The following is a 24,876-nucleotide window of genomic DNA, read 5'->3' as shown; positions in this document are numbered from 1 at the left end:
AAAAAAAAAAAAAGGATGTCTTTTTCTTGATCTTAAGGGAAAGATCTTTTTCTTGATCTTTCATTCTTTGATTGTTGAGTATGATATTAGCTGTGGGTTTTTCATAAATGGCTTTTATTATGTTGATGTTTACTTCTATTTCTAGTTTATTGTTTTTTTCATTGTAAGATATTGACTTGTCACCATTATTTTGGTATAAGTTGCAGTGATCATGTGGTATGTTGAACTGTCTTTGAATTCCTGAGATATAGTTTATTTAATCATGATGTATAATCCCCTTATTAGGCTGCTGAATTCCTAGTATTTTGTTGAGGATTTTTATAACTATAGTCATAAGTGATATTGATATGTTGTTTTCTTTTCTCATAGTGTCTTTACCTTTGGTAATGCTGGCATTATAAAATGAGTTAGGAAGTGTTACCTCCCAGTCAATTTTTGGGAAGAGTTTTGAGAAGGATTGGTGTTAATTCTTCATTATTTAATTATTTAAAGAGATGGGTCTGGTTTTGTTGCTCAGGTTCTCTCGAACTCCTAGCCTCAAGTGGTCCTCCTGCAGCCTCTCAAATTGTTGGGATTACAGGCATAAGCCACCATACCTGGCTTTAATTCTTCTTTAAATGTTTCGTAGAATTTACCGGTGAAGTCATCTCGTCCTGGGTTTTTCTGTTTTGGGGAGTTTTTGATTATTGATTCAATTTCCTTACTGCTTACAGACCTATTTAGTTTTTCTGTTTCTTTATGAGCCAGTTTGGTAGATTTGTTCATTTTTTTCTTGATTATCCAATTTGTTGGTGTACAGTTGTTTATGGTATTCTCTTATAAATCTTTTTATTTCTATAAAGTTGGTAGTGATGAGGGCTGTTTCATTTCTGATTCTAGTAATTTTTTTTAAATTTTTTTCTTTTGCGTCTTCATTGAAAGATTCTAGTAATTTGAGTCCTCTCTTTTATTCTTGACTTGTCTTGCTAAAAGTTTGTCAATTTTGTTGATCTTGGCAAAGAACTTTTAGTTTTATTGACTTTAATCTCTACTATAATCTTCATTATTTCTTTACTTTTGCTGGCTTTGAGTGTCTTTTTCTAGTGGCATATGGCATAAGGCATAGGCCTAGTTCCTAATTTGATTTGAGATCTTTCTTCTTTTTTAATTGCATGTGTTTGCAGCTATAAATTTCATTCTGATTGGGCACAGTGGCTGACATCTATAATCCCAGCCCTTTGGGAGGCTGAGGTGGGTGGACCATCTGAGGTCAGGAGTTTGAGACCAGCCTGGGCAACATGATGAAACTCCATCTATACTAAAAATGCAAAATTAGCCAGGTGTGGTGGTGTGTGCCTGTAGTTCCGACTACTTGGGAGGCTGAGGCAGGAGAATCACTTGAACCAAGGAGGCAGAGGTTGCAGTGAGGTGAGATTGCACCATTGCACTCCAGTCTGGGCAATAAGAGCAAAACTCCATTTCAAAATAAAACAAAATAAAAATAAATAAATAAATTTTATTTTAACCACCACCTTTGCTGCATTTCATAGGTTTTGGGATGGTTGTGTTTTCATTTTCATTTGTCTAAAGTGACTTTCTAATTTCCCTGTGATTTCTTTGACTAATTAGTTATTCAAGAGTGATGTTTAATTTCCATGTATTTGTGAATATTCTAGTTTTCTGGTATTGTTGATTTCTAGTTTAATTCCACTGTGACTAGAAAAGATTCTTTGTGAGATTTCAGTCTTTTTAAATTTATTAAGACTTGTGCCCTAACATATGGTCTACTCTGGAAAAAAAAAAACCTTACAGTCTACTCTGAAAAAGTTCTATGTGTACTGGAGAAGACCGTAATCTACTCTTGTTGGGTGGAATTTTCTGTGTACATCTTTTAGGTTGAATGGCTTATAGTATTGTTCAAGTCCTCTATTTCTTTATTGATCTTCTGTCTGGTTGTCTTAATCATAATTCAAAATGAGGGGTGCTGGGCGTGGTGGCTCACAGCTGTAATCCCAGCACTTTAGGAGGCTAAAGTGGGTGGATCACAAGGTCAGGAGTTCGAGACCACCCTGGCCATGGCCAGTATGGTGAAAACCTGCCTCTACTAAAAATACAACAATTACCCGGGTATCGTTGCTCGTGCCTGTAGTCTCAGCTACTTGAGACGCTGAGGCAGAAGAATCACTTGAACCCAGGAGGCAGAGGATGCAGTGAGCCAAGATCGTGCCACTGCGCTTTAGTCTGGGTGACAGAGTAAGACTCCGTCCCAAAAAAAAAAAGTTTGGATAATACAGAAGTTCTGAAAATAGATATTATACCGGTATTATTCAACCTTGTGAATGTACTTAATCTTACTGAATTATACTCTTAAAAGTGGTTGGCTGGGTGTGGTGGCTCATGCCTGTAATCCCAACACTTTGGGAGATTGAGATGGGCGGATTACCTGAGGTTGGGAGTTCGGGACCAGACTGACCAACATGGAGAAACCCCATCTCTACTAAAAATAAAAAATTAACCGGGCATGGTGGTGCATGCCTGTAGTCCCAGCTACTCGGGAGGTTGAGGCAGGAGAATTGCTTGAACCCAGGAGGCAGAGGTTGCAGTGAACCGAGATCACGCTATTGCACTCTAGCCTGGGCAACAAGAGCTAAACTTTGTTTCAAAAAAATAAAAGAAGGTTTAACTACTGGATGTAAAATAAGGAATCGGAACTCTAAGAAAAGTTCAAGACTCTATGAAAAAACAAAACTTATAGTTACGGAATTTAAAAACTTAGTAAATGAGCTGGGTATAGGGATGCATGCTTGTACTCCCAGCTGCTCAGGAGGCTGAGGCAGGAGGATCCTTTGAGGCCAGGAGTTCAAGATCAGCCTGAGCAACAAAGTGAGACCTAAAAACAAAGTGAGACTTTTTTTGTATCTAAAACAAAAAACAAACAAAAGGAAATTAAATAAATTGGAAAAAAAAATGAGTTACAGTGAAGTTTGGAGAGAGCTGAAGATACAGTTAATGAACTGGAAGATCTGATGGATAACTAATAATGAAGCTCCTAGAAACAAGAGATGAAAGATATAAAATAAGTTGATTTTGTTGTAGGATTGAGGAAAAACAAAACAGAAAAAAAAAGACAGAAAAAGAAGTTGAAACATGGACTAGAATTAGAAAGTTCAGAATATCTAAACAGAGTTTCAGGTGGAGAGAATAGAGAGAAAGGACAAAGGCATATTCAAAGAGATGACAGCATTCAGAGAGATGACAATAGGATTTTACAAATTAATGAAAGACATCACCATTCAGATTCAGAAGTGCAGTGAAGATAACCAAAGACAAAAGATCTTAAAGCCAACTAGAATAAAAAAGTCCCTGCAAATAATCAAACAGAGCGAACTTTGCCACAGTGGCAATAGAGGTCAGAAGATATAGAAAATGTCTTCAGTGTCCTTCTGTAAACCTAGAACTATTTTTTTAATTGAATTAGAGTCTTGCTGTGTTGTCCAGGCTGGAGTGCAGTGGTGTGATGTCGGCTCACTGCAACTCTGCCTCCTAGGTTCAAGCGATTCTCCTGCCTCAGCCTCCTGAGTAGCTGGGATTACAGGTACATAGCACCACATCCAGCTAATTTTTGTCTTTTTGGTAGAGATGGGGTTTTACCTTGTTGACCAGGCTGGTCTTGAACTCCTGACCTCAGGACCTCAAGACCACCTGACTCGGCCTCCCAAAGTGCTGGGATTATAGGGGTGAGCTACCATGCCCGGCCAGTATGTTTTTTTTTTTTTAATTTAAATTTAAATTTTTTATTTTATTTTATTTTTGAGATCGAGTCGCACTCTGTTGCCCAGGATGGAGTGCAGTGGTGTGTTCTCGGCTCACTGCAACCTCCGCCTCTTGAGGTCAAGTGATTCTTTTGCCTCAGCCTCCCAAGTAGCTGGAATTACAGGCCCCTACCATTGTGCCTGGCTAATTTTTGTTTTTTCAGTTGAGACGGGGTTTTGCCGTGTTGTCCAGGCTGGTTTCAAACTCCTGACCTCAGGTGATCTGCCCGCCTTGGCGTCCTAAAGTGGTGGGGTTTCAGACATGAGCCACCGTGCCAGGCCTTTTTTTTTTTTTTTCGTTAATTTTTAAATTTACTTTTAGTTTTATTCTTTTTAGGGATAAGGTCTCACTTTGTCACTCTAGACTGGAATGCAATGGTGCAGTCCTAGCTCACTGCAGCCTTGAACTTTTGGGTTCAAGTGATCTTCCTGCCTCAGCCTCCCAAGTAGCTTGGACTATAGACATCCACCAGCACACCTAGCTAATTTTTAAAAACTTTTTTGTGGAGATGGGGCCTTGCTATGTTGCTTAGGCTGGTCTCAATCTCCTGACTTCAAGTGATCCTCCTGCATTGGTCTCCCAAAGTGTTAGGATTACAGGCAGGAGCCACTGCTCCCAGCCTTAAGTATGTCTATATAAAAATTAAGAACTTGATTGGGTGCAGTTGCTCATGCCTATAATCCCAGCACTTTGGGAGGCAGAGGCAGGTGGATCTCCTGAGGTCAGGAGTTCAAGACCAGCATAGCTAACATGGTGAAACCCCACCTCTACTAAAAATACAAAAATTAGCTGGGCATGGTGGTGTGGGCCTATAATCCCAGCTACTGGGGAGGCCAAGGCAGGAGAAACACTTGAACCTGGGAGGCAGAGGTTGCAGTGAGTCGAGATTGCGACACTGCACTCCAGCCTGGGTGACAGAGCAAGACTCCATCTCAAAAAAAAAAACCAATAATAATTTAAAGAACTTGTGTTTAGCAAAAGACAGTGGCAAAAGCAAGAGTAATTCACAGAAGCAAAAGCCTGAATGGTCAACACATAAAAGAAAAAATGCTGAACTTATTTAATAAACAAGCAAATTAAAATTAAATGAAATGCTATTTTTACACTCATCAGACTGATAGTGGTAGTGTTGGCAAAGGTACGGAAAAAGGCAGAGAACTTTTGTTCACTATTGGTGGAAATGTGAATTGTTGCAATCACTTTGGAAAAGTTTGGCGTCATCTAGTAAAGTTGAGCATGCACATACTCTGTGACCTAGCAGTTCTATTCCTAGGTTTATATGTTAGGTACTTGGCTAGCACAAACATAGTTTATATCATCATTGTTGGTCAAGCAAATAACGTAGCAGTGTATGGCAGTGAAGAGTATTTGTACGTATACTGTTTAGGTTCATATCCTAGCTCAGCCACTAACTAGTTTTGTAACTTTTGGTTCATTACTTAGCCTCATTGTGACTCATTTTTCTCATCTGCAAATATAGTACCTGCCCAATCATAGAGGGTTGATAGGAGGATGAGATAAATTAATATTTGCAGCCTTTCTTGAATACTATTTAAGTGTGCTACATGCAGCAATATAACAAATCTAAAATACATGTGTTGAGTAAAGTATAAGTTGCAGCAAAGTATATACACTATCACAATTTATATAGTTTAAAAGCATATAACACTTAACAAAGTTTAACAAGCAAAATCTTAAAATTTAGGTGTGTTTAAAACGCCTTGCAGTAGGTGGTATAAGGAGGGGCAGATGGGAGGTTTCTATTTCTTTTTTCTTTTTTTAATTTTTATTTTATTTATATATTTATTTTTATTTTCTCTTTTTTTTAACTTCCTGTTGATTTGCATCTATTTCTTTAATTTTTTTTTTAAATCTGTGATGTGGAAAATGTAAAAAAAAAAATCTAATGTATTGTTTATTTTTATTTTATGTTTTTATCAAGCTTGGCCTACAAAATGTTTCTATTTCTTAAGCTGGGTAGTAGGACATAGGTGATTTTGAAGTCCTTTGGACCATGCATGTTTATATGTATTATATTTCATAATAAAAGGTAATTAAAAATAATTTGGGGGTCTAGCCATGGTGGCTTATGCCTGAAATCCCAGCACTTTGGGAGGCTGGCTGAGATGGGTGGATCACTTGAAATGAGGAGTTCAAGACCAGCCTGGCCAACATGGTGAAACCCCGTATGTATTAAAAAATACAAAAATTAGCTGGCTGTGGTGGCACACGCCTATAGTCCCAGCTACTTGGAAGGCTGAGGTGGGAGAATCACTTGAACCTCGGAGACAGAGGTTGCAGTGAGCCAAGATTGCACCACTGCACTCCATTCTGGGCAATAGTGAGAGACTTTGTCTAAAAAAAAGAAAAAAAAAGGCCAGGCGCTGTGGCTCATGTCTATAATCCTAGCACTTTAGGAGGCCAAGGTGGGTGGATCACCTGAGGTCAGGAGTTCAAGACCAGCCTGGCCATCATGGTGAAACCCCATCTTAAATAAATAAATAAATAAAAATATTAAATTTTTTTTATGGGGCTGAATCTTTGCTTTTATTGTTAATCATGAATGTGGGCTTTTTCCAAAATGTACTATTTAATTTCTTTTACTATAGGAAGGAATTGTCGAAAATCTTTTCAAATGGGCCCAAGAGGCTGATCAACCATTGAGGACATATTCTACTGGTCTGTTAGGAGGTGCTATGGAAAATCAAGACATTGCTGCTAACTACAGAGATGAAAATTCACAGCTGGTAAGGACTGTGTTAAGAGTATTAGAATAAATTTTTGTATAAGATGGGAGAGAATTCACAAGTTCTTTCTTGTTACCTAAATCTGAATGAGTAGATCTTATTGATTACCTTGTACTGGATGGAGCATGGCTGTAATTTCAAGATTAGTTTCCATAAGAGTTTTTAAAAATTATTTTAAAAATAGCTACTTTTTTTTTTTTTTGAGGCAGAGTCTCACTCTGTCACCAAGGCTGGAGTGCAGTGGCGCAATCTTGGCTCATTATAACCTCTGCCTCCTGGGTTCAGGCAGTTTTCCTGTCCTCAGCCTCCCAAGTAGCTGAGATTATAGGCACGTGCCACCACTCCTGGCTAATTTTTGTATTTTTAGTAGGGACGGGGTTTCACCATGTTGGTCAGACTGGTCTCGAACTCCTGACCTTGTGATCTGCCCATCTCGGCCTCCCAAAGTGCTGAGATTACAGGTGTGAGCCACCACGCCCTGGCCAAAACTAACTAGTTTTAATCTTGTCAAGAATGATGACATTGTCTACCAATAAAGAATAGTAACATTCCCTGTTTCCCTTTCTAGCATTTGTGTTATGAAAATTTTCAAACATGTAGCAAACTTGAAAGCATTTTACAGTGAACAGTTACATATATACATCACTAAATTGATTGTGAACATTTATAATATCCATCCATCTGCCCTTCCTTTTTTTCTCCCCCCATCAGCTTTTATTTTAAGTTCTGGGAGTACCTGTGCAGGATGTGCAGGTTTATTACATAGATAAGCATGTGCCATGGTGATTTGCTACATAGATCAACCCATCACCTAAGTATTAGGCCCAGCATCAATTAGCTATTCTTCCTGATGTTCTTCCTGCCACCCCCTCACCCCGCCAGGGTGTATTGTTCCTCCTTATGTGTCCATGTGTTCTCATCATTCATTTCCCACTTGTGTAAGTGAGAACATACGGTGTTTAGTTTTTTATTCCTGTGTTAGTTTGCCAGGGATAATGGCTTCCAGGTGCCCTTCCTTTTTATCTATCCACTATTCTAATTTAAAAAAATGGAATTCAACTAGAGTGTACACATAATCCCTCTCTTTTTAAAATGAAACACAGTACCACTTTATAGGATTGGCCCAAAAAATAAGTAATTCAGAAGTTTAAAAAAAAAAAAAACCTTGAAAAGTGATAATATAGTTATGTATAATATAGATGGCAATATCTAATGGAATATGACCTACAATAGATAAAAGTTCGAGAAACTTTCATGTTTGATTTTCAAAGACACTTTAGAATAATCATGAATATATCTAATTTCTGCCTCTTCAGGTGTGATGGTCCAGTTCAACTTCACCCAGACAGATCAGTTGTCGATGTATTTTATGTGCAAATCTTCTGGTTTGGGTTCACTGGAAAATTTTATGGGAAACAATATTTAGCTGTTACTTATTTCATCAAGTTATAGGACTCAAAGCAACATATATATCAAATTGTTGCCGTTACCAGGCATTGGGCATGAGTCTCCAGTTCTTATGTGGAAATAAGAATTGTTAAGGATTATTTAATCCTTAATAAAGAGGCACCCCCTTTTACTTCAATTATCTGTTGACAGGTAGCAATAGTGCTTCAAAGACTGAGGGAGCTACAGCTACAGGAAGTGGCTTTGCGGCAGGAAAACAAGCGTCCCAGTCCACGGAAGCTCTCTTCTGAACCCCTTTTGCCTCTAGATGAGGAAGCTGTGGATATGGACTATGGTGACATGGCTGTAGATGTAATGGATGGAGACCAAGAGGAACCTTCTGGAGACATGGAGATCTCGTTTCATCTTGATTCAGGCCACAAGACCAGTAGCAGAGTGAACTCAACAACCAAACCTGAGGATGCAGGTTTAAAGAAAAACAAGTCAGCCAAACAGGGTGACAGAGAGAGCTTTAGGAAAGCCAAGCAAAAGTTGGGTTTCTCATCTTCTGATCCAGATCGCATGTTTGTTGAGCTGTCAAATAGCAGCTGGTCAGAAATGTCCCCCTGGGTGATTGGCACCAATTATACTCTTTATCCTATGACTCCTGCTATCGAGCAGCGACTCATTCTCCAATATTTGACCCCTCTAGGAGAATATCAGGAGGTAAGCTCATTGGGAAGAGTACTGTTCACACGTAGGAAATATTGGTATTTTATGGGAGCATTTTATGCAATGATATATTCTGACTCTGCTACAAACAAGGCTTTGCATGAAACTGGTAAAGTCTTATGCAGGTCATTCCTGATATGGTCTATTCGATTAAAGTGCATTTATACGTTTATCTTCATAGGGAGGGAGGAAGAGGTGCTTCTTTTCTTTAGGCTTCTATCCTCAAAGAGTGGAATAGGAAATGCATGAAAATAAAGCCAAAATTTAAGACTTACATTTGGTCTTCATTTCAGCTGCTTCCCATATTCATGCGACACGGATCACGGGAGCTAATGATGTTCTATATTGACCTGAAGCAAACTAATGATGTCCTGCTTACATTTGAGGCACTAAAGGTAAAGGACTTACAAATAAATATTAGGTCACTGGGCATTTTTTTAAAACTTTTTTTTTTTAATTTATTTTTTTAAGACAGAATCTCACTCTGTCACTGAGTGACAGGGCGAGACCCTGTCTATGAAAGAAAAACAAAACAAGCAGACTCAAACTCAGTAAAGGGAAATGATTTTCCAAGATTGAAAAGAGGTTAAACGTAGAAGGGCAAGTAAGTCTAATTCACAAGGTCCACATTTTTTCAAGATGACTAAGCTGATCTGAATAGAGAGAGCTGAATGAATAACAATGTAGTTATCATACAGTTCTCCTCAACAGGTTACTACTGAGAGATGAGATCATTAAGATTACTTTTTTTTTTCTTTTTTTTGAGATGGAGTCTCGCTGCCACCCAGGCTGTGGTACAATGTTGACTCACTGCAACCTCTGCCCCGCAGGTTCAAGCGATTCTGCCTCAGCCTCTTGAGTAGCTGGGATTACAGGTACATGCCACCATGCCCGGCTAATTTTTGTATTTTTAATAAAGACAAGAGTTTCACCATGTTGGTCAGGCTGGTCTCGAACTCCTGACCCCGTGATCCGCCCGCCTCGGCCTCCCAAAGTACTGGGATTACAGGCTTGAGCCACCAGCCTGGCCTAAGATTACTTTTTAAAAAAATGTAGGCCGGGCGCGGTGGCTCACGCCTATAATCCCAGCACTTTGGGAGGCTGAGGCGGGTGGATCACGAGGTCAAGAGATCGAGACCATCCTGGTCAACAAGGTGAAACCCCGTCTCTACTAAAAATACAAAAATTAGCTGGGCATGGTGGCGCACGCCTGTAATCCCAGCTACTCAGGAGGCTGAGGCAGGAGAATTTCTTGAACCCAGGAGGCGGAGGTTGCGGTGAGCCGAGATCACGCCATTGCACTCCAGCCTGGGTAACAAGAGCGAAACTCTGTCTCAAAAAAAAAAAACAAAAAAAACTATAGTATGAACAATATTGTAACAATTCTGGAAACCCAAAAGAAAATAATATTCACAATCTCACAATAAAATAACCTTTTATTTTTGCACTTCATTCTAATCTTTATTAATAGACACAGTTGCTTTGAAAATAATTGTTAGTTAGACTTTACAATTAAACTTCAGTTGTATCCTAAGAATGTTTACATGTGCTATATAGTTATTCTGTACAAATTAGATACTCTATAATTTTCTTTAGTTTGGTGAGATATCTGCTGTTTCCGTTTTTTTTTGTTACAATGGACACTGCAGTGAACATTTTATCATAATTTTGAGGTTATTTTCTTTGAATTTCCACTGCTTAGAACAGGGACTGATATGTGGTAAGCAATCAACAAATAGTAGTCACTTAGTAAGTGAATGAATTCCCTTAATATTTGTTTCTTGAACCGTGGAAATAGGGATTTTCATGAAAAACTGAAGTTACCCTGCTGGGCTAAAGTTTAATTTTAAAATGAAATTACAGTTAAAGCATAACTACGCCAAACTTTCAGTGAAATCCTGGGCATGAAGAAGTCAGAAAAGAATGGGTGAATATGTAACAAGTAAAATTTTAGGATGAACCTATAACAGGTATAAAATTAACCAAGATTTGAATGCAACACAAAGATGATAAGTTACTTTGTTACAAGTGAGACTGAATATTACTTTTGTTTGGGTTTCCAGGATTCCAGGATTGTTACAGTGTTTGTGTTTTCTTTCTTCTTTTTTTTTTTTTTTTTTTTTGCATAGTGACTGGACTGCAACAATGTTGTTTGTGTTACACATTTTATTGTTATTTTTTATTTTTTGAGAACAGAGTCTTACTCTCACCAGACTGGAGTGCAGTGGTGTGATCTTGGCTCACTGCAACCTCCATCTCCCAGGCTCAAACAATCCTCCTCCCTCAGCCTCCTGAGTAGTGGGGACCACACACGTGCACCACCCTGCCCAGCTAATTTTTTGTATTTTTGATAGAGAGTGGGTTTCACTATGTTGCCCAAGCTGATCTCAAACTCCTGGGCTCAGGCTCTCCATCTGCCACCCTCCCAAAATGCTGTGATTACAGATGTGAGCAACTGTACCCAGCCCCATTATATATATTTTTAAAAAGTAATTTTAATGACCTCATCTCTCAGTAGTACCTGTTGAGGAGAACTGTGTGGTAGCCACATTGTTACTCACTCAACTCTCTTGCTTCTTTCAGATCAGCTTAGTCATCATGGATAAGTGGTGACCTTGTGAGTTAGTCTTACTTGCCCTCCCATGTTCAGCTCCCTTGCAACCTAGAAAATAATCTCTTTTTACTGAGTTTGGGGTCTTCTTGCTCTTTTTTTTTTTTTTTTTAAGATGGAGTCTCTGTGACCCAGGCTGGAGTGCAGTGGCGTTATCTCCGCTCACTGCAACCTCTGCCTCCTGGGTTTAAGCAGTTTTCCTGTCTCAGCCCCCCGAGTAGCTGGGACTACAAGGACGAGCCACTACAGCTAATTTTTGTATTTTTAGTAGAGATGGGGTTTCACCATGTTTGCCAGGCTGTTCTAGAACTCCTGACCTCAGGTGATCTGCCTGCCTCGGCCTCCCAAAGTGCTGGGATTACAGGCGTGAGCCACCATGCCTAGCCATTTTGTTTGTTTTTTTTGAGAGGGAGTCTCACTCTGTTGCCCAGGCTCGAGTGCAGTGGAGCAATCTTGGCTTACTGCAACCTCTGCCTTCCGGTTTTAAGTAATTATCCTGCCTCAACCTCCTGAATAGCTGAGATTACAGGCATGTGCCATTGCACCCTGCTGATTTTAGTATTTTTTTGTGGAGATGGGGTTTCACCGTGTTGGCTAGGCTGGTCTTGAACTCCTGACCTCAAGTAATCTGCTTGCCTCAGCCTCCCAAAGTGCTGGGATTACAGTCATGAGCCACCAAACCTGGCTTTTTCTTTCTTTTCTTTTTTTTAAAAGGGACTGATATTTCAACTTTACTATTTCTCTATACATACCTTTATTTGTACTGAAAATTGTAAAAATAGCACAAAGTTTCCTCTTATAGCAGTCCAAATTTTTTGAAAGCCAGAAAATATGCTTTAGCCAAACTACCCAATGCTCTCTTTACATTCTTTCTCAAGTGACTTTGCTTCAAATTCTTAATGTTGGGTTTCATCTCACTGACTTTAGACTTCTAAAACACATGGGAATACTTTTGTCCTCTTGGTGCTTCTTTGGGTCAAAGCAAATAGAGCTAAAGTATGCTGAAGTTATTCAAGTACATTCAAACTACACAGATCCTTTATAAATTATTAGTATCATGGTGGGAAGGAAAAGATACAAGAAGAAAAATACATCCTAGAACTCATTATCAAAATTATTGATATACAGTCTATCCAAGCATGGGGTAACTTTTTCAACCTGCTACATAAAATTACCAGCAAGAAAGAAAAGTACAAGAAAAAGGTTTATGGCTGAAGTGGCTTATGTCATAATTCCCTATTCTAGCATTCTCAGAAGGAGCCTATCGGTTATACATGCGGAAACTACAGCGACATCTGAATGGTCCACTTCTTGATTCATTCTGAACTCCCTTAAGCCCAGTGTTTGTTAGTTCTCTTTCAAGCCTAGGAACTCTGCCAAGTAACATGTATCTCGATTTTGCCATCCTTTTCTTTCTGCATAGACAGCAGTGTTCTTACCCCTTTCCTGTAGAGCAAGTCATCTCTGATTTCCCCAGGGATCATTGCTCCTGTATACTGTTGTTGGGGTGAACTTTCTGGTAGATGGGAAGGGAAATTCGGTACTAGGGTTGATAGTCAAGTTACTAAGGTTCTTTATCAACATCTCGAAGCAGATGTTTTGAGAGGCCCCTGAATCATCCTGGGAATTTTCTTCAGTAAGCATTTGTGAAGACTCTGGGACCAAGGTTGGATCAAACTTTTGTGATGTGCCCATTGGCGATCTTGACACAACTCTCTCTTATTGTTTTTTTTTTTGTTTTGTTTTGTTTTTTTTTTTTTTGGAGACAGAGTGTTACTCTGTCTCCAGGCTGGAGTACAGTGGCGTGATCTTGGCTCGCTGCAGCCTCTACCTCCCAGGTTCAGGGGATTCTCCTGCCTCAGCCTCTTGAGTAGCTAGGACTACAGGTGCACACTGCCATGCCCAGCTAATTTTTGTATTTTTAGTAGAGATGGGTTTTACCATTTTGGCCATGATGGTCGACCAACCTCGGCCTTCCAAAGTGCTGGGATTACAGGTGTGAGCCACCATGCTGGGCTTTGTTTTTTTCCTTTAATCATCCTCTAGTTTATTTTCCCTTTGCCGAACTGCTTATTTTACTGCCACTTGGCAACTTTGCTGAACATTTATTGACTGCTTTTTATGGGCCAGATATAAGGTTCAGGTGCGAGGGATACAAAGAAGCCAGTGAATAAATAAATCAGGTCTTTGCCCTTTATGGTTTGGTTGAGAGAGATAGACATATAAACCTATAATTTTTTTTTTTCTTTTTGGAGTCAGTTTCGCTCTTGTCATCCAGGCTGGAGTGCAGTGGTACAATCTCAGTTCACTGTAACCTCTGCCTCCTGGATTCAAGCAATTCTCCTGTCTCAGCCTCCCGAGTAGCTGGGATTACAGGCGTGCACCACTGTGCCTGGCTAATTTTTGTATTATTAGTAGAGACTGGGTTTTACCATGTTGGCCAGGCTGGTCTGGAACTCTGGTGATCCATCCGCCTCAGCTTCCCAAAGTGCTAGGATTACAGGCGTGAGCCACCAAGCCCAGCCTGTAATCCTTGTAAGTATTACAGATGTTGAGATAAAAGTGTGGGGACACAAAGAAGGGAGTGGTCTGCTCTTCCTGAGAGATGGCAATTTCCAGAAAATACCTCATAGAAGAGATGATACTTTCATTGAGTCTTAAAGTCAGAATTTCATTATTGATATTCCAGAGCTATGCTGTCCAATAAAACTTTCTATGATGATGAAAATATTCTATATCTGTGCTGTTCAATACTGAGGCAACTAGCTATATATGATTTTTGAGCATTTGAAATGTAGCTAGTGCCACTCAGGCACTGAATTTTTAATCTTACTTAATTTTAATTAGCCACATGTGGCTAGTGACTACTGCATTGGCAAGTATAGTTCTAAAGTATTTTGAAATGGAATAGAAATGAGGAAATTTGCCCTTCAACTTTCAGAAATTTTAAGTTTGGGGGCGGTCAGACATAATTAGAGTATCATGTCTCTACATGTGGGATTTGGTGTGTGTGTGTATACAAAGTGTGTAAACTCATGGTTATACTTTGCACAGTGGGATGAAGCTGGAGGTAAAAGTTGTCTCCAGTGGCCCATCGATATTGCTTTCAGTTGCAGTTTCTGGTTTTGAACAGGATGCAGTGGAAGAATGGATTGGGCAGTTTCTATTTTTAGGTTTTTGTGTGGAGAATTATAATGGGTGTCACAGTTTAGCTGTGTCTTGAGGGAAGGAGTGGGTAGAAGTGTGATAGAGTATTGTATAACAAACAAAAAATAGGGTAGTGATAGAAGGGATTTGAATTCTATGTATGGGTTAGCCCGAGCCTGCTCATTGAGAGAACTTCTGAAGAGGGCACATCCCTGTTTTTCCATTGACCTTGGTGAGTTTTGTGCAGATATCAAATCATGTAATTACCAATCTATGTGTTGGTACCTGGAAGACACCTTGGCATGGGAAACAGGAGGGGGAGCTCTGGTTTTCCCAAGGCCCTGTCGATGTTGGCCTAAGTTCAGAGACATCAAGCAGCCTGCTTGCGTTATACTCCCTGCCTGTAACCTTGTCCACCTAGAGAGGCTAGTGGGAATTGAACAGGAAGTTAACCTTAAAAGATATAAAACACTTTAAGCCATCTATTTAAAATGCATGTGATTAATTCTAAAAATATACTTGTTTTGATGATTTGCTCAAGATTCTTCTTTTGGGGATATATTGAGCAATTTAAAGGAAAGCAGATTTTGGAACTTCATTAGTTGATGGGTCAGTGACTGAGCAAAAGTTAAGACATAGAGCTGTATATATTAAAAGGATTAAAATGGCAAGGTTAGCAAAAGTCCTTTAGGGAAGCTATTAAGTTGATACAAAAGTAATTACGGTGTTTGCTGTTGCTTTCAATGGCAAAAACTGTTTTTTTTTGCACCAACCTAAATATGTAATAGTAAAATGGTTGTAGGGTTACTGATTGATTGATTGATTGACTGGCAGGGTCTTACTTTGTCACCCAGGCTGGAGTGCAGCATTGCAGTTGATTCTAGCTCACTACAGCCTTGAACTCCCTGGCTCAAGCGATCCTCTTACCACTGCCTCCCTGTAGTGGGAGTGCCTCCCAATTGATTCTAGCTCACTACAGCTTTGAACTCCCTGGCTCAAGTGATCCTCTTACCACTACCTCCCTGTAGTAAGTGGGACTACAGGCATGCGCCACTGCATTTGGTTAACTTTTAAATTTTTTGTAGAGATGGGGTTGTGCTGTGTTGCCCAGGCTGGCCTTGAACTTCTGGTTTCCAGCGGTCTTTTCACCTTGACCTCTCAAAGTACAAGGATTACAAGCGTGAGCCACCCCACCCACCCTTAGAGCAATATTTTTCACCTTTATAAAAAAAAAATCAGACTGGGCGTGGTGGCTCACACTTGTAATCCCAGCACTTTGGGAGGCCAAGGTGGGTGGATGACCTGAGGTCAGGAGTTCAAGACCAGCCTGGCCAACATGGTGAAACTCTGTCTCTACTAAAAAATACAAAAATTAGCTGGGGGTGGTGGCAGGCGCCTGTAATCCCAGCTACTCAGGAGGTTGAGGTAGGAGGATCACTTGCACACGGGAGGTGGATGTTGCAGTGAGCTGAGATCTTGCCACTGCACTCCAGCCTGGGCAACAAGAGTGAAACTCCATCTCGGAAAAAAAAAAAAAAAAGGCCGGGCGCGGTGGCTCCTGCCTATAATTCCAGCACTTTGGGAGGCCGAGGCGGGTGGATCACGAGGTCAAGAGATCGAGACCATCCTGGTCAACATGGTGAAACTCCGTCTCTACTAAAAATACAAAAATTAGCTGGGCATGATGGTGCGCGCCTATAATCCCAGCTACTCGGGAGGTTGAGGCAGGAGAATTGCTTGAACCTGGGAGGCGGAGGTTGCGGTGAGCCAAGATCGCGCCATTGCGCTTTAGCCTGGGTAACAAGAGCAAAACTCCGTCTCAAAAAAAAAAAAAAAAAAAAAAAATCCATGGTGTTAAGAAGGAAAAGAGGAATGTTAAGGAATCTTAGTCTTTTTGTTTGCTTTAAATAATACTGAGTTTTCTTTTGTGAGAGGTTGGTTTCCTTAGAGGACTTTTGTATTTAACAGCTTAACTGAATATTAGGTCAAGAGATTTTATTAATTTTCTAGATTATTTTGTGGTGATTTGTGTCCTCATTTTTTAGCACCTAGCATCTCTCCTGCTCCATAACAAATTTGCCACAGAATTTGTGGCGCATGACGGAGTACAGAAATTACTGGAAATTCCTCGTCCTTCTATGGCTGCAACCGGTGTATCTATGTGTTTGTATTACCTATCCTACAATCAGGATGCCATGGAAAGAGTAAGTCTCATCTATACAGGTTTGTAGGGTTGGGATTAGGTTGGGGACAGCCTCTTGAAAAGATCACATTTGCAGAATAACTTTTGGATAAGAAAAAATGAATAGTTGAAGGAAGACATTTTAATGAAAGAAGCAAGGGGTATAAATGTATAGTCTTTACAAAGCATTCTAAAAATGTAAAATTGTTTAGAAAAGGTTCTTTTTTTTTCTACTGGGAAAATACTGGGTGGATTGGAGTCTGGGAGCTTTATTTAGTTTTTGCCATTTCTGTGGCATTAAGATTAGTGTTCAGGCACTTTTCCAATGTCTTAGTGGAGTGACATTTATGAGTTACTGTAAAAACAACAGGCTGACTGCTGTAGCTCATGCCTGTAATCTCAACACTTAGGGAGGCCGAGGCAGGTGGCTCACCTAAGGTCAGGAGTTCGAGACCGGCCTGGCCAACATGGTCTGTACTGAAAATACAAAAATCTCTACTGAAAATACAAAAATCTCTACTAAAAATACAAAAATTAGCCAGACATGGTGGCGGGTGCCTGTAATCCTGGCTACTTGGGAGGCTGAGGCAGGAGAATCACTTGAACCTGGGAGGTGGAGGTTGCAGTGAGCCAAGACCACGCCATTGCACTCCAGCCTGGGCTACAGAGTGAGATTCCGTCTTATAAAAAAAAAAAAAGAGGCCGGGCGCGGTGGCTCAAGCCTGTAATCCCAGCACTTTGGGAGGCCGAGGCGGGTGGATCATGAGGTCAAGAGATCGAGACCATCCTGGTCAACACAGTGAAACCCCGTCTCTACTAAAAATACAAAAAATTAGCTGGGCACGGTGGCGCGTGCCTGTAATCCCAGCTACTCAGGAGGCTGAGGCAGGAGAATTGCCTGAACCCGGGAGGCGGAGGTTGCGGTGAGCCGAGATTGCGCCATTGCACTCCAGCCTGGGTAACAAGAGCGAAACTCCGTCTCAAAAAAAAAAAAAAAAAAAAGAAAAAAAAAAAAAGAAATTCATTGTTTTTGTGCCCACAGGAGCTTAAAAAAAAAAAAAGAAAAAAACACAACAGATCTGTTCTTTTACTAATTCATTCACACACACATTTGTATTGTATAGAAGGATGTGTGTCTGTATTTTCAGAGAAAGGGTCTCACCCTATTGCCCAAGCGCTCAGCCTGCCAGATAGCTAGGACTACAGGCTTGTGCCACCATGCCTGGCTAATTTATATATATATATATATTTTTTGAGACAGAATCTTGCTTTGTCACCCAGTTTGGAGTGCAGTGGTATGATCTTGGCTCACTGCAGCCTCTACCTCCCAGGTTCAAGCAATTCTCCTGCCTCAGCCTCCTGAGTAGCTGGGATTACAGGTGCCCACCACTGTACCCGGCTAATTTTTGTATCTTTAGTAAAGACAGGGTTTCACCATGTTGGTTGGGCTGGTTTTGAACTCCTGACCTTGTGATCCGTCTGCCTCGGCCTCCCAAAGTGCTTAGATTTACAGGCATGAGTCACACACCCAGCATTTTTTTTTTTTTTTTTTTTTTGAGACAGGGTCTCGCTCTGTTGTCCAGGATGTAGGCTGCTGTAGTGCAGTGGTATGCTTACAGCCCACTGTAGCCTTGACCTCCTGGGCTCAAGTCATCCTCCCACTTCAGCCTCCCAAGTAGCTGGGACCACAGACGTGCACCACCACACCCAGCTAATTTTTATACTTTTTGTAGAGATTGGATTTCACCATGTTGTCCAGGCTGGTCTCAAATGCCTGGACTCAAGTACTCCTCCTGCCATGGCCTCCCAAAGTGCTGAGATATAGGCATGAGCTACCACACTCAGCTGATGCTTCTTTTATATTAATAGATAGTTTGTTATAGAGATAATGAAATGATCCCAACTGTTCTTAGGGCTGCAGAGAGGTTTTCCATTTGGTTCTACTGTTCTTCTAGTTAAGATTCTTTAATGTATAATAATAATAATAATTTTTTCAGACATAATCTTGCTCTGTCTCCTAGTCTGGAGTGCAGTGGCGGGATCTGGACTCACTGCAACCTCCACCTCCCAGGTTCAAGTGAATCGCCTACCTCAGCTTCCTGAGTAGCTGGGATTATAGGCACATTTGCCAGCATGCTCAGCTAATTTTTTTTTTTTTTTTTTTTTTTTTTTGAGACAGAGTTTTGCTTTTGTTACCCAGACTGGAGTGCAATGGTGCGATCTCAGCTCACCGCAACCTCCGCCTCCTGGGTTCAGGCAATTCTCCTGCCTCAGCCTCCTGAGTAGCTGGGATTACAGGCATGCGCCACCATGCCCAGCTAATTTTTTGTATTTTTAGTAGAGACAGGGTTTCACCATGTTGACCAGGATGGTCTCGATATCTTGACCTCGTGATCCACCCGCCTCGGCCTCCCAAAGTACTGGGATTATAGGCGTGAGACACTGTGCCTGGCCTTGAGACTTTTTTAGAAGTGTGGGTGGGGTTATACATATGTATGTGGTTTTTTGTTTTTGTTTTGAGGCAGAGTCTGGCTCTGTGGCCTATGCTGGAGCGTAGTGGCATGATCTTGGCTCACTGCAGCCTCTGCCTTCTGGGTTCAAACCATCCTCTCAAGTAGCTGGGAAGACAGGGGCACACCACCACACCTGGCTAATTTTTGCATTTTTTGTAGAGACAGGGTTTTACCATGTTGCCCAGGCTGTGGGTTGTACATTTGAAAAGTGATTGGGCCTCTGGCAACCCTTAGGAAAGCGAAGCTCTTGTTACTTCTATGCCTGGAACATTTTTCTAATATTCTTATTTGGTGTGTCTTTTCTGGTAGAGTGAAATGGGTAATTTCTTCTTTAGTATGACAGTATTCATCTGTGCTTACTTATTAATAAGATAATCAGTTTTAATTTTTTTTTGGTGTTTACATTATGCAAGATAGGCAGTCTTTTGAGAGGAATAAAGTAATCTGTGTGTGTACGTACAAAATTACTTAAGGCTAAGATAGAGAAAAAAATATGAAGGAAACCTGGGGATGCTTTACAGTTTCATTTTCTGATCCATAGTAAACATCAAAGTTGTGTGAGTGAATCAGAGAACGAATACTAAACTCCCAGACTTAGGATCAGAAATCTCAGCCACTTTTATTACGTTGGAGAAGTTCCTTATCTCGTCCTCTTCTTTCAAATGGGAATCCTAATACCTATATAACAGAGCCCTTGTGAGCATTAAATGATGGAAATATTTGTTGGCACTCACTAAGTATAGGTTGTGTTTACATATTTATCTAAATTTAGGTCGTTTTCAGTTTTGGAATGGATTGTGTTCTAAAATTGCTACTGTATTACAATTTAAACTTTGTACTAAGAATGGCTTGATTGGGAATGGTCATTGTATTCTGCAGATACCTATACTGGTGAATTTTCCATCCTGTTCAGGTCTCCTTTGCCCACAAATTTAAAAGCATTGTTTTATTTTATTTTATTTTATTTTGCAGGTTTGCGTGCATCCCCACAATGTTCTGTCCGATGTGGTGAAGTATACCCTGTGGTTAATGGAATGTTCTCATGCTTCAGGATGCTGCCATGCTACCATGTTTTTTTCAATTTGCTTCTCATTCCGGGCCGTCTTGGAGCTCTTTGACCGCTATGATGGTCTTCGTCGTCTGGTGAACTTGGTGAGGTTCTTTCAGTGCTTTTCTCACTAGGATTAAAGGTCCTGCTTGTCTTAGCTGCCCTTTAACAGCACACCTTTGAAGAAAGGAAGCTTCTGATTAGAGGAGTTTTGCTGCTGTTCTTTTCGTGAAGTCTCTTTTTCCCCTTCATTCATAAATTTCTTTTTTTCTTTAGTAGTTAGAGGACACTGTGCCATTGTAGACTTGCCTTGGATATAGTAATCTTATAAGGGGAGTTGGCGGTTGATGATCTTGATCTTCTTAAAAGCAATAGTTTTATGCCTGTATATTTTTCAATATGATTAAAAGCTTGTTCATTTTTTGGTATGGGTTTAATGTTTTGCTTTCATATAGCTACTGTTAGCATGTTATATACATAGATATACGTAAATATGCTTTGATATTTGTCAGTCTTGTTAAGCATAAAAGTTTACTGATATATAAGCAGAATATGTATAAAAGGAAAAAAGTTTACTAAAATATTTTCTTATTTTAAAAATCTTTTTATTTAACTCTTACTGCCTTATCTCTTTTGCCCCAATATTTTGCATCTTAATAGATCAGTACTTTGGAGATTCTAAATTTGGAAGATCAGGGTGCACTTCTGAGTGATGATGAAATATTTGCTAGCCGCCAAACTGGGAAACATACTTGCATGGCCTTGCGCAAATACTTTGAGGCTCACCTGGCCATTAAATTGGAGGAAGTTAAGCAGTCACTTCAGAGGACTGAGGGTGGCATTCTTGTCCACCCGCAACCCCCGTACAAGGTGAGAGGACCTTGCCTTGAAAGGGAAAATTCTGTTAGCCTTCTCTGTAGCATCTCAGTCCAAACTCACATTCAGATCAGTGGAATCTCTGTGCTATGTTCATTGTTGGAATATACTTCCCTGTATGAATGCAGAACAATTGAAAAATGGATATAATAGGTGAATTTCAGGGAATTATTTTGCTTTCAGTTGTAAGTTGCTGGGATACTAAAACTAAAAGATTAACTGAAGTGCGTATAAAAAAATCTTTTTTTTCTTATTGAAATAGTCTCCCTCTGTCACCCAGGCTGGAGTGCAGTGATGTGACCATAGCTCACTGTAACATTAACCTCCCAGGCTCAAGTGATCCTCCCACCTCAGCCTCCTTAGTAGCTAGGGGACTGTAGGCATACACCAACACACCCAGCTAACTTTTAATTTTTTTGTGAAGACTCCTGGGCTCAAGCAGTCCTCCCACCGTGCTGGGATTGTATGTGTGAGCCACTGCACTTGGCAAAGAGTTTTTTGGTTTTTGGTTTTTGGTTTTTTTTTAAATGAAAAGTACTAGATGATTTGCCTTCTGTGCAGAATTTCTTTTCTGAAAATGTGTGTTTATAAATCCACTTCTCTGTCATTTTGGAATTTGATATGTTTTGGTATAAAGATGAGAAGCTGCATGTTTTTTAAAAAATCACAAACTGATCTCTTGAGTCCAGTAGCCTGAGACCAGCCTGGGCAACATAGTGAGACCCTGTCTTTACAAAAGTTTAAAAAATTGGCTGGGCCCTGGGGTGTGCATCTGTAGTTCTAGCTACTTGGGAGACAGAGGTGGGAGGATCATTTCAACCCAGGAGTTCAAGGCTGCAGTGAGCTATGATGATACCACTGCACTCCAGTCTAGGTGACAGAGCAGAGACTGTCTCAATTAAAAAAAAAAAAGGGCATAGCAGTGGGCCTGTGGCAGCTACTTGGGAGGCTGAGGTGGGAGAATCACTTGAGTCCAGGAGTTTGAGGCTACATGTGATCGTGCTAATGGCACTCCAGTCTGGGCAACAGAGTGAGACCCTGTCTCAAGAAAAAAAAAGGTCAGAAAGTGAAAAGAAATCAGTCACATGATGGTTCTTTTCTTTCTCTTGAGCTGTAACTTATATGCACAAAGGAAACTTTTGTTATCTTTTTGGGCAAATTGTATTGTGAGTCTAGTTATAAATAAGATAAAAGATTAAGCAATATATGGTCATTATTTCACATATGGGCTTTTGACTCAAGAATTGTGGAATTTGAAAGGTATTATTACTTACTTTATTATTTAAACCTCAGTCAAGCATGGTGGCTCATACCTGTAATTGTAGCACTTTGGGAGGCTGAGGTGGGAGGATCTCTTGAGTCTAGGAGTTGAGGGCTACAGTGAGCTATGATCATGCCACCGCATTCCAGCTTGGGCAACAAAGTGAGATGCTGTCTCTACAAAACATAAAATAATTTTCTGGGCATGGTGGCACACACCTGTGGTTCTAGCTACGTGGGAGGGTGAGACAGGAGGATGGCTTGAGCTTGCGAGATTGAGGCTGCAGTGAGCCGTGATCAAGCCACTGCTCTCCAGCTTGGGCAACAAAGTGAGACCCTGTCTCGAAATAAATAAGTAAATAAAATAAAATCTTTTGGCCAGTGAGCTGTGCTTAAGAAGGTAGTAGGTAGATGTAGAGTTATATATAATAATAATATATATCTCTCCTTATAGGCATGTTCATATACTCATGAACAGATTGTGGAAATGATGGAATTTTTGATAGAATATGGCCCAGCGCAACTATATTGGGAACCAGCTGAAGTCTTCCTCAAACTTTCTTGTGTGCAACTCTTGTTGCAGCTTATTTCTATTGCCTGCAATTGGAAGACCTATTATGCAAGGTGGGACCAGAGAGAGATTTCAAATGAAGTTTAATGCATCTTTTTACTAAAGTTGATGTTGGTTTGCACATGGCATATGCTTAGCAAACATTTGTTGAATTGAATTAAAATTTTGAACTTGAATCTGAGAAATTAAGCATGAAAATATGATTTTAATTTATAGCATGCTTATTTATATGTATGATCTTGGTGATTGTAAATACTGAATAATAGGCAAGGATCAGCATCTGTACTGTCAGAGAAGATACATGATTTACATAGCCACAGCTGCAGAGCTGGAGTTAAAGTCTTGTCTTGAGGCTGGAATCCAGGATTCTTCAGTACTTAGACTTTAAGTGTCTTGCTACTATTTGGCAGTCATATATAATGTTTATATTACGTTCATATAAAATTGTCCTTTTAGGCCGGATGTGGTGGCTCATGCTTGTAATCCCAGCACTTTGGGAGGCTGAGGCAGGCAGATCATGAGGTCAGGAGATCGAGACATCCTGGCTAACACAGTGAAACCCTATCTCTACTAAAAATACACACACACACACACACACACTTACACACTTAGCCAAGTGTGGTGGCACGCGCCTGTAGTCCCAGCTACTCGGGAGGCTGAGGCAGGAGAATGGCTTGAACCAGGGAGTTGGAGGTGGCAGTGAGCCAAGATGATGCCACTGTACTCCAGTCTAGGTGACAGAGCAAGACTCTCAAAAAAAAAAAATTGTCCTTTTACTCTTGGAATTTAACACACTGTTAGGATTTTCACAAATTAGTTGAAGGCAGAGCAGGACAAGGCCCAGAAAAGGGTGGCTGATGTAATCAGCTTATTTATTTAGGGAGAATATACTTGTTTGTTAAATCCCAGGATTTAAATATAGTGAGGTACTCTTAGAGCAGATGTTACTAAACTTTTTGGTTTCAGGATACCTTTTGTTTTTGTGTTGTATCTATCAATGTTTACTGTATTAGAAATGAAAAATATAAAAACATTTATGTGTTAAAAAAAAGTGTGGGCCATGTGTGATGGTGGCTCCGCCTGTAATGTCAGCACTTTGGAAGGACGAGGTGGGCTGATCACTTGAGGTCTGGAGTTTGACACCAGCCTGGGCAATATGGTGAAACCCCGTCTCTACTGAAAATACAAAAGTTGGCCAGGCTTGGTGGCTCATGCCTGCAGTCCCAGCACTTTGGGAGGCTGAGGTGGGTGGATCACAAGGTCAGGAGTTCAAGACCAGCCTGGCCAATATGGTGAAACCCTGTCTCTACTAAAAATACAAAGAAATTAGCTGGATGTGATAGCGTGTGCCTGTAATCCCAGTTACTCAGGAGGCTGAGGCAGGAGAATCACTTGAACCCAAGAGGCAGAGGTTGCAGTGAGCTGAGATCGTGCCACTGCACTCCAGCCTGGGCAACAGAGCAGGATGTTGTCTCAAAAAAAAAAAAAAAAATTAACTGGGTGTGTTGGCGTCTGCCTGTAGTCTCAGCTACTAGGGAGCTGAGTTGGAGGATTGCTTGAGCCCAGGAGGTGGAGGATGCAGTGAGCCAAGGTTGTGCCACTGCACTCCAGCCTTGGCAACAGAGGGAGACTCTGTCTCCAAAAAAAAAAAAGATGATGACAGCTCACAAGATAACCAGGAGGGTATAAATACATTTTTTAACTGTTATATCTGTATTTATTTTTTGTTGGCTTTGGAGACAGAGTCCCAGCTGGAGTGCAATGTCACGATTGTGGCTTACTGCAGCCTCCACCTCCCAGGTTCAAGTGATTTCTCATAGCTTAGCCTCTGAAGTACCAGGGATTACAGGCGCGCACCACCAAGCCCAGCTAATTTTTGTATTTTTAGTAGAAACACGGAGTTTTGCCATGTTGGCCAGGCTGGTCTCGAGCTCCTGGCCTTGAGTGATCTGCCCACCTCAGCCTCTCAAACTGCTGGAATTATAGGTGTGAAACACTGTCTGTATTTGGA

General features: G+C 40.5%; 1 protein-coding gene across 6 annotated transcripts in view; it reads left to right on the top strand.

The window, feature by feature from the left end:
* The window catches only part of DCAF1 (DDB1 and CUL4 associated factor 1), an 88,351-nt gene that overhangs the window by 32,571 nt on the left and 30,904 nt on the right, over positions 1-24,876 (top strand). For all 6 annotated transcript variants that reach the window (XM_064367144.1, XM_064367145.1, XM_064367140.1 and 3 more), the window contains 7 exons: positions 6,402-6,539; positions 8,139-8,651; positions 8,951-9,052; positions 16,461-16,619; positions 20,083-20,262; positions 20,819-21,028; positions 22,749-22,918. In XM_064367144.1, the coding sequence (XP_064223214.1) occupies positions 6,402-6,539; positions 8,139-8,651; positions 8,951-9,052; positions 16,461-16,619; positions 20,083-20,262; positions 20,819-21,028; positions 22,749-22,918 (1,472 nt within the window). The remainder of the gene's footprint in view (positions 1-6,401; positions 6,540-8,138; positions 8,652-8,950; positions 9,053-16,460; positions 16,620-20,082; positions 20,263-20,818; positions 21,029-22,748; positions 22,919-24,876) is intronic.

This window comes from Aotus nancymaae, unplaced genomic scaffold (assembly GCF_030222135.1).
Source record: "Aotus nancymaae isolate 86718 unplaced genomic scaffold, 86718_ANA_hifiasm-v0.15.2.pri h1tg000067l, whole genome shotgun sequence".
NCBI classification, from domain to species: domain Eukaryota; kingdom Metazoa; phylum Chordata; class Mammalia; order Primates; family Aotidae; genus Aotus; species Aotus nancymaae.
The sequence above is the reverse complement of the archived record's forward strand: the minus strand, read 5'-3'. Positions and strand labels throughout refer to the sequence as shown.